The sequence below is a fragment of the Phyllostomus discolor genome, chromosome 11 (genome assembly GCF_004126475.2).
Source record: "Phyllostomus discolor isolate MPI-MPIP mPhyDis1 chromosome 11, mPhyDis1.pri.v3, whole genome shotgun sequence".
Classification (NCBI taxonomy): domain Eukaryota; kingdom Metazoa; phylum Chordata; class Mammalia; order Chiroptera; family Phyllostomidae; genus Phyllostomus; species Phyllostomus discolor.
Window position 1 is genome coordinate 23,938,252 of NC_040913.2, and position 10,139 is coordinate 23,948,390.

At 38.8% G+C, this 10,139-nt stretch overlaps 1 protein-coding gene across 1 annotated transcript in view; it reads right to left on the bottom strand.

The window, feature by feature from the left end:
- Positions 1 to 9,992, bottom strand: part of PIBF1 (progesterone immunomodulatory binding factor 1) — a 181,444-nt gene extending 171,452 nt beyond the window's left edge. Inside the window, exons 1-2 of the mRNA XM_028526719.2 lie at positions 9,630 to 9,992; positions 8,405 to 8,694 (exon numbers count right to left, since the gene is read on the bottom strand). Coding sequence (XP_028382520.1) covers positions 8,405 to 8,656 — 252 coding nt within the window. The 5' untranslated portion in view covers positions 8,657 to 8,694; positions 9,630 to 9,992. The remainder of the gene's footprint in view (positions 1 to 8,404; positions 8,695 to 9,629) is intronic.
- Positions 9,993 to 10,139: the final 147 nt, after the last annotated feature.

A 10,139-nucleotide genomic window follows, 5' to 3' on the forward strand; every position in this document is an offset into this window, starting at 1 on the left:
TAGAAAATTTAAATTGTTGATTTTCAGAGAGGGAGAAGGAGGGAGAAAGAGAGGGAGAGAAACATTGTATGTGCCCTAACGTGGAACTCAACTGACAACCCAGGCACGTGCCCTGACCAGGAATCCAACAGGCAATCTTTCGGTTTGAGGGCAATGCCCAATCAACTGAGCCACACCGACTGGGGTTTGTTTCCCCAGTGCTAACTCTTAAGAGGATCCTGTTGTCACAATAAATTCCAAATTTCATGGCATAATTTTTTGGCCCTTGACAATCACTTACTAGTAGCTTAGAAAGAAACACTGTTCCAGCCAAAATAAGAGTTTGTCATTCTCCAAATACGTGGTGTTCTCTCTTAAGCCTCTATGAACCTGGATTTTGGAAATTTAGAAAATTCTTTACTCTCCCCCTGTCAACTCAAGCAATTCTTGTTCACGCTTTAAAATAAATCAGTTTAACTGCCAGTCTTTAATACCATGAATCACTGACTTCTTCCTCACTACTGAATCATTCCTATCATTAACCAAACATGTCCCATCTCCCACTAAAACAAAGAACAACACTCCCTTGAAGATACCACTTCCTTTGCTCTATTATCGTTTCTCTGTTCACCATCAAAGCATATGGTTTTCGTCCCACATTAGTCCAGTAAAATTACTATCAAAGTTATGAATCATCTCCACAATGCCAGGTTGAATGACTATTTCTGCATATTTATCTTACCCGACAGCATGATTTGATTAAGCTGACTGTTCCATCTTCTTTTGGCTTTCATGGTACTACTCTGTGTTTTCCTCCTAACTCAATGTACACTCTCAAATTTCTCAAGTTCCTTTGCTGCATTTGGAGCCCTCTTTCATCCCTAGGTCATGTTATCCAATTCCATGATTTTAGGTCTGTCTATATGCCAATGCACTCACCCATGGGTGAGATGCTCACCCATCCAGTCGTGGGCTCTTCCCTAAACTCCAATTTGTTACAGCAAATAGTCAAGGAGCACTGGGGAGTTTACCCCATTGGCCAAGATGGCGCAGGGAGGGGTTCTTGCATGTGCCAAAGAGCTAGAGAGATGAATGGATAAGGCCTCATGTACTCTGAAAGCTAGCGAGATAATTGGGTAGAGAGAGAAAGCCCTCCCCATCCTATCACTATAAGAACCACGGGCTTGGGCAGGAAGGCGAGATAGTCTTTGAGACGGGAGCCTGCCCTTCTCTGAGATCAGCACCGAAATAAGCCTCTTTCCTTGCACCAGCACCTGTCTCTCGGGTTTGGTTTTCATTGCCACAGGGAGCTGAACCCACCGTGTTTGTTTTCAAACTGACAATTCCATTTAGGAGTCTAACAAGAATCTAAAGTTTAAACATGCTCAAAACGGAACTTGTATTTTACCTTCTAGATCAGTTTTTTTCCCAGCCTTTAATTTCTCAGTAAATGGAGTCAGGTGATGAAGCTAAAAATGTACGAGTCTTACATAAGGCAATAGCCTCGTAACTATCTTTTCCTTCTGTCTTATCTATCCGTAGTTTCTTACTTCAGTGTTATTTTGAATATAAAAATCAGGATATGTTACTCCAATTGCCTAAAATCTGCCAATGGCTTCTCTGACCACACAGTCTAAAACAAAGCAAGGGTTAAATGAACACTGGTGATGGCCCATATCCAGCCCGTTTCCTGTTCTGTACAGCCCATGAGCTAACAATGGGTTTTAAATTTGTAAAGAGTTGTTTAAAAAAATATATGTGATAGACCATATGTGGCATGCAAAGCATAAAGCATTTACTTTCTGGCCCTTTACAGAAAAAGTTTGCTGACTCCTTATCTAAAGTAGCCATTGCTAAGTGATGCTATGCCACATGATGTTGAAGATGCCTTGTTTAATTGTTTTTTGATCATGTTTCTCACTTGAATGTGAACTTCATAAATATGGGACTGTCATATTCATTGCTACATTCCCAGCAACATGTCTCAATAAGTATCTTAAATCAACAAATAAAACCACATTTCTCAATATAACTATTTTTCAAATCAAGAATACAGTTACTCAAAGGACAAAAAGTTCTTTTCCAGGTTACAGCTTTTTCAGTTTCAACTGACTTCATTTTTTTAAGCATATTTTATTAATTATGCTATTACAGTTGTCCCAATTTTTTTCTACCCCTTATCACCCTCTGCTTTGTATTCCCTTCCCTCCAGCATTCCCCCCACCTTAGTTCATGTCCATGGGTCATACATATAGCTTCTTTGGCATCTCCATTTCCTATACTATTCTTAACCTCCCCCTATTTTGTATCTACCATTTATGCTTCTTATTCCTTGTACATTTTCCCCCATTCTTCCACCTCCCAAATAACCCTCCGTGCGATTTCCATTTCTGTGATTCTGTTCCTGTTGTTTGCTTAGTTTGTTTTTGTTGTTTCTTTAGGCTCAGTTGTTGATAGTTGTGAGTTTGTTGTCATTTTACTGTTCATAGTTTTGATCTTTTTCTTGGATAAGTCCCTTTAACATTTCATATAAGGGTTTGATGATAATGAACTCCTTTAGCTTTACCTTATCTGGGAAGCACTTTATCTGCCTTTCCATTCTAAAGGCTAGCTTTGCTGGATGGAGTAATCTTGGATGGAGGTCTCTGCCTTTCATGATTTTGAACAGTTCTTCATAGACCCTTCCTACCTGGAAGGTTTCTTCTGAGAAATCAGCTGAGTCTTATGGGAGTTCCTTTGTAGATAACTCTCCCCTTTTCTCTTGCTGCTTTTAAGATTCTCTCCTTATCTTTAATCTTGGGCAATTCAATTATGATGAGTCTTGGTGTGTTCCTCTGTAGGGCCAACTTCTTTGGGATTCTCTGAGCTTCCTGGACCTGTATGTCTATTTCCTTCACCAGACTGGGGAAGTTTTCATTATTTTTTGAAATAAATCTTCTATTTCTTTCGCCTCCTCTTCTCCTTCTGGTACTCCTATGATTCAGATGTTGGAACATTTAAAGTTGTCCTGGAGGCTCCTAAGCCTCTCCTCATTTTTTTGAATTCTTGTTTCTTCCTTCTGTTCCAGTTGAAATTTTATTTTTTCCTTTTGTTCCAAACCATTAAGTCCTGGTTTCCTTCCCTTTACTGTTGGTTCCCTATATATTTTTCACTTTGTATGGCCTTCACTTCTTCCTTTATTTTGCAGCTGTACTCAACCATTTCTGTGAGCATCCTGATTACCAGTGTTTTGAATTCTGCATCTTGATAGGTTGGCTATCTCCTTGTCACTTAGTTCTTTTTCTGGAGTTTTGATCTGTGCTTTCATTTGGGCCATATTTCTTTGTCTTGGCACACCTGCTATGTTGTAATGGGCAGAGCCTTAGGTATTCACCAGGGCTGGGCAACCCTCTTTGCTGAGTTGTGGTGCTGTTTGTGGGGGAGGGGTTAGAGAGGGAACAATGCTGTGTGCTCGACTCTTGCCCCACTTTCAGTCACTTCCTCTACTTCCCACAAGTGAACTGTGCTTTTTCAGGGGCTGCCCTGGTGCTGATTCCTGGATGGGTGGCCTTGTGTGTGTTCTAGGTTCCCATGGGCCCCTCTAACGGACTCCTCTGTGAGACTGGGAGTTTCTCCCACCACCAAAACCCCCAGAAGCTTTCCAGCCAGAGGCTTTTGAAGTTTTCTTTTCCCTGTGCTGGAACCCTGGGTTGTGTGGTCTGTCTCACTCCCCGGTTGTTCCTCCCGGTTTATCCGCATGCGGATATAGGACTGTCTGGTCTGCCAGCCACCACCTCACCTACCTGGTCTACCAGTTGCCTCCTTGACATGCATCCTCTATTCCCCCGCTGCCCATTTCTACCCCTCGTACCAGTCTGGATTAATGTTTCTTCTTCAACTCCTTAGTTGTTGGACTTCCATACAATTAGATTTTCTGGAAGTTCTGGTTGGTTTTTGTTTTTAAATTGGTTGTTACCCTTCTTTTGGTTGTGTGAGGAAGTGAAACATATCTACCTATGCCTCCATCTTGGCTGGAATCTCAACTGCCTTCTAAATTAAGTCCTTTACCTCAAAGACAATCAAGCTGGGAAGATGCACCTCTTCATTTCCCAAGCCATAAGGAACCCACCAATCTCTCTAATGAAAATTAAAAAGGTTTTGGCATTTTAAAAACTGATGGGCAAGAGTGAAAAGGAAGGGATTAAATAAGTGTGGTAAGGAAAAGGATTTAGACAGCAATGGAAGGGTTTAAGTATAAAGCTAACAATTCTCTACTATCAAGAAGTTTGGCCTAAGCAGATACCCTTCTAAGTTCTCGGTTAGCAAGTGCTGAATGGGAAGCAGAAATCAGTATTCTTAAGTTTCTTTGGACTTAGCTGTTCCTGTTTTTAGACATGAAGAAACTAAATCAGCAAGGATCAAGACATTCATAGTACTACACTATGATAAACTGTTAACATCAGCATTAACTGTAATAAACACAAACATTGTATTGAGCCATAGAGGTGTAGAAAGATGTTAAAGAGAGTCATATAGGTATTTCCTAACTAAAAGAGGCCTTGATGAATAAGAAAATCACTCATCTCCCCAAAATCATGTCTTCCCTTCCTTTTAATATTACTCTGATTTTTATCAGTGACAACAATGTTCCAATTAAAAACTTAAATTTTCCAGCTTACCACCCCTCTTGGTGGGGGGTGGTTATGCTATATAGTTCTAGTCAATTGTAGTCACTGGCTTAAACTTCTGAGAAAGCTCTTTAAAGGATTCATTTGTCATCTGCCCCATTATCCAATTATATTTCTCCTTATTTTTGCCTGGAACAGAAATAATGCAAGAGGTATGTCAGCTATCTGTGATTTTGAGGTGAAAACTACATGATAAAAACAGGTATGCAGAAGGTTAAAGAAGCCTGAGTTTCTAATGATATTAAGGAGTAATCATACCAGATCCAAAGGACTTATTTTCAGATCCTGTTATACCAGAGATACAGTATTTTTATCTTGCTTAACCTACAGTTTCCACATCTCTGTTGCAAGGCAGCCAGCATTTTCCAAATCTCTGATTTAATAGCTGAATTTAATTTCTGAAACACTGGACAGCAGGTTCAATCTTTTTCCACAACAGAAATACCTCTAACATTCATAATATTTGACCATTCAGGGCTAGTCGAATGCTTTCAATGACAAGAAGTTCAGTATCTTAAAATCAGGTCATTTATAATGTGAAGAGGAAGAACAGGTTCATATTCAGCAGAATCTACCTTTCCTGTTACTTTCCTGCAGCTATAGTCTAGTGAAGGAAATTTAGTTTTGGGGATGCTAGAATGTGAGATTTTTATCTTTGTATTCCCAAGGCTCTGCTCTGGTAGGCTTTAGAGAATAAATTAAGTGGCTAAAAATACTGTTCTCTCATTGATCTCAAACTCACACCTTCTCAAATTTTACATCTCTGAAAGTGGAATGCATCTTATGATCTAAAACATGTAACAGTTTAACTTGGCAGTTTTTAAACTTAGTGATACATGCAATGACCCATGTACAATCAAGGTGCCTTGGATTAAATGAATTAAAGGAAGACTAATTCTTCTACCACACGATATTTCTTCATACATGTGACAGTGAACATCTTACCTCCAAGGGTTCTCAGATTAACCAGAATAATAATAGACAAAACAAAACAACAACAACAAAAAAACCCATGAGAATGTACAGTAAGGCAGTTTATTCTGGAAAGCAGTTTGGCAGAAGACTAAGTTAAACTAAGTATACATATACCATATGAGCCAGAAACTTTACTCCTGACTATATATGTCAAAGAAATGTTCACACAGAAGAGAAATGTCTACAGAGGGCCAGTGCTGCGTGTGGTGGCAAGGAGTCAGAGGTAGTCTGCAGGCCTATCACTGTGGGAGTTGACAGATAAATTGGTGGATGGAATTATGTGGAGGTTGGAACAGATGACTAGATATACATGAAGTAATATAAATGATTTTAAGACAGGGCTGAATAGAAAGCAATTATAAAAGAGATGAAATCTAAAACAAAACATGCAATTTACATTTATGCAAAGGAAAAATATAATACCCATTTTCAAAATTAAATGTTTTAAAAATAATTAAAATAGTTGCATAGAGAGAAGGAATGGAAATGAGCTATAGGAATAAAAGGAATAAATATACAAAGTAAAAAGTGATCTTGCATGGATCAATGATTTATGTGTAATAAACTCAGGAATATGATTGTCTTCTACATTTGCAGTCCAAGTAAAAGACCACAATAAAATAACTGAACTAAGCACCATGGGTATAAAAATAATATAGTGCTGAATAAATGTAGCCACTACCATTATTTTTTTAGACAACAAGCATCTAAGAGCTTATGTGTATTGATTAATTTAATTCCTCCCAACAACTCTATTTAGTAAATACTATTATTATTCTTATTTCCCAGGAAATCAGGAACAAAAAAAAGTTAAGAAAATTTCCCAAAGTAATGAGTAGGGCTGAAATTCAAACCTAAATCATGTGTATCTAGAATTGTAGCTCTGATCTGATATACTACAGAGCCTCTCATTTCTATAATGTAAAGGCTAAGATTTAAAAAAAAAAGAGAAGCCATTTATAATCCAGCACAATGCAATTTGAAAACAATTTTAAAAATGGCCTTCACAACCCCATAAGTCTGGATATGACACTTAAAAAATATTTTTTGACTGAGTGGGTGGACTAATGAATGGGAGACTTACCTTGGGCTTCTTCAATGAGTAGCGTAAATAGAGATCTTGAGACGGGTGAAGATATATAAGCCAGTAGCATTACAGAAGTCCATATGAGGAGTGAAAGCATTATGAGTAAAGGAATAGATACATGAAGCCACTGGGTACACTGCTAAAACACCAAGTGACTGAGTGTGGGTAGGTAACTGTACAGAGAACCCAGGTGTTAGGAAATCCACTTGGATAGAGTATGGGCTTTATTCAGACTTCTTGATATGAATCCTGCCTGCCTCCATCACTTCTATCTGAATGGCCTCATTATACTATTAACCATTTGGGGCTCTGTCTCATCAGGAGCAAAATGGGATTCATTCCCACATTTAGAAATAGTTGAGCACTTATTATGTACCAGGAACTGATCTAAGTAGTGGCAATACACAGTGAATACAAAGAAGTCCCTGGTCATCATGAACGTCACAGTCTACTAAAAGAGACAAATACCAAAGCAACAAACAGAGTTAGGTAGTCCTATGAACATATACATATAAGACACAGAAAATAAAGGGAGGGTTAAAAATGAGTATATTATTTTAGTTGATAACTGCAATAATAACAAATACTTACTGTGTACTTACTAAATATCAGGCACTAGTCTTACTTAGTCTATTGATTCATTTAAGATGATTGCTCATGTACAACAGCCCTCATCCCAAAGCACCTATATCTCAAAGAGTTGTAAGGATTAAACATAATAACGTATGAAAAGTGACTAGTACAGAATAAGCATTCAATAAATGTTAGTTATTAATATTAAAATAAAATTGCCTAAACTATTTGTTTACTTCATCAAGACTTGCAGTTTAGGATGCTTTATTTTTCTAGAAGCAATGGGCAAGATTCTGAAGTACATCAGTATACATAGGCAAGGGCTGAAATTGTAGACTGACTTAGCAAGGGAGAAGGTACAAATGGGACAACCAAATGGGAGGGGAGGATAGAAAGAGATGGGATAAAGAGCAAAGGTGGAGGGTTTGCCATTGGAAAGATTTTCTCAGGATAGAAGTAGTAGAATTAAGAAGTGTCTCCTATCTTTCTGAAATCATGTGAATTTCTTATAGCTAGTGACAACTTCACGAGGTCTTACATACAATACTGCGTAATCATAAACCACCACACGAAGCAGAGAAACAAGGACCAGGATAAGGACCTTCTTAATTGGCAAACACCACTTGTTAAAGACTATGGTACTTGAATTTATGCTTGGTACTATGTCACAGTAACTATCAAATTGAAAGATAAATATAGAAAATATCAAATAAAAAGACACTCAAGAAACCAAATCTCCAAGGCAGAGAACTATAAAGATTCAATAATAATTATGATCTTGACTCTTCCCTAACAAATTAGCCACATCAGGGTTGGTTCTCAACGAAGCAGATAACTTGGCTAGGGAAAAAATCTACAAAAATATACCTCACACATGCTAGATTTTAAAAATTGTGCCTACAGAAGCAATTCATCCTTGCCCACTTTTAAGTCACCCTTTCTTTCAGTACTTTTGATACACAGAAATATTATTCACATACACCCCTTTCTAAAACCAGCTTTCAAAATCTATGCAAGGAAATATAATTATCTCAAGTTAAAATTATATAAATATTTAATTCTTGTCTGCAGCTTGAAAACAATAAATCAATTAACCACATAATAAAATTTACACTGATCTTACCTTTGTAAGATAGTCTACTTTCAAATTGTCGATCATCATATTTTTCTGGGATAGTTCTATTTTCAGTAACTGAATATTATGAAGCAGTTCTTTCCGTTCAATTAGCTGCCTGGTGATTTTGATTTTACCATCTCGCTCTTCTGATGAGGAAATGTCATCTGTAGGAACGGTTGTTTCTAAACTAATATCTTCAGATTCCAGAGAGCTAGAGACGTTAATTTTTTTTGATGCCTTGACAATTTTTTGAGACATTACGGGTCAGTTTTCTTCTCCAATTCTATTTCAATTTTCTGTAGGTTAAAAAAGATTAATTTAAATGATTCAAACAATCTCTGTGGGAACCATATTAAAGCGATACTAAGGATTCCCTAAGTAATTATGAGACAATCTAAGGATCCCAAATCTGGACAGATTGGTACATTACTGCTCAGAGCAAACATATTAAGTCAAACTTATTAAATTCTATTCTAAACTCAAGCACTTGGATGAATAAGAAACCCAGTGTTCAGGAGAGGATTCTTATTAGGTGGAAACAAAAAAATTGATTAGATAAAGGATAAAGCCCTAATGCCACTAATAAAAGCAGCATATGTTCAATATTAGAGAAATCACTTTCGAGTTGCTCAAGGGAAGTTTATACAGAGATAGAACTTAGAACCTTGCTGGATATGGGGAGCAGCAGTAAAAAGGGAAGAGCATGCGGGTGTTAAGGTTGCTACAGAGGTGGTGAAAGTGTAAAACGACGGTGGAAGATAGTGGTTGTCAGGCTGGGGCCAAGTCTTTGTGAATGGGAGTAGTGACTCCCTCATCCTCCCCAAACACAGGCACACACACTAATAATCAAGGGTGTGAAGGGCCTTGAGTATCAAATGTGTCCGAAATTTATTCTGCAGGCAATGAGGCATAACTAAGGATTTTTTAAAAAAGGAAGCAGTGGCATCTTTTTATAGGTTTACAGATTACAGCATGAAAACAAGACGGCAGAAGAGAAAAAACCTCAAGAATTCTAAGTCGAATCTTTTACTCTTTTAAAAGAATTTCTGCAACTCCTCCATTTTAATACTACACGGTATAATGAATTATTTATGGTATTGCAGATATCAGTTTTTCTAAACGGAACGATTTGTGTTGAGCGGAAAAGGTAAGAACTTGAGCCGGATCGGCTTCCACCCTTTTTAAAGGGAAAAGGATAAGAATAGGTGAAATCAAAGACAGGTAACATCACCTGGATTACAAAGGATCTGGGACAAGAGACTGGTCACAAATGCGGGGTGAGGAATAAAACCCAAACTTGACAGCATCGGAGGATTCCTTGCCCCAGGCGCGAAAGGAAGGGATAGCCAAGAGCTACGTAGATAGCTTCAACTACTCCACGTCCCAGGCTGGACTGGCCGCCACTGACGCTATTCCAAGGGGTTGAAGGAGTCTTCAGGCTGCAGCTCAGCTTGCAGCACCTCAATAACGAATCTCAAGCCAGGGACCGTTTGGACCCGTAACCAGGACAACCATTCGTGTGTCCCGAGGAGGACAGAACTAGCGACAGCGAGCGGAGGCCCGAGCGCCGGAACTTAGCCCGGATACGCCAGGGCGCGGGAAGCGATGCATGTTGGGAGCTGAGGTCCAGAGGCGGGCCCCGCCTACATCAGGGCGGGGAAATGGCTCCGGGGTCCGCCCACCCTCCCACGCTCCTCGCTTTCGTCCAATTCTCGACCTCCTCGGAGAGCCAACCGCTGTC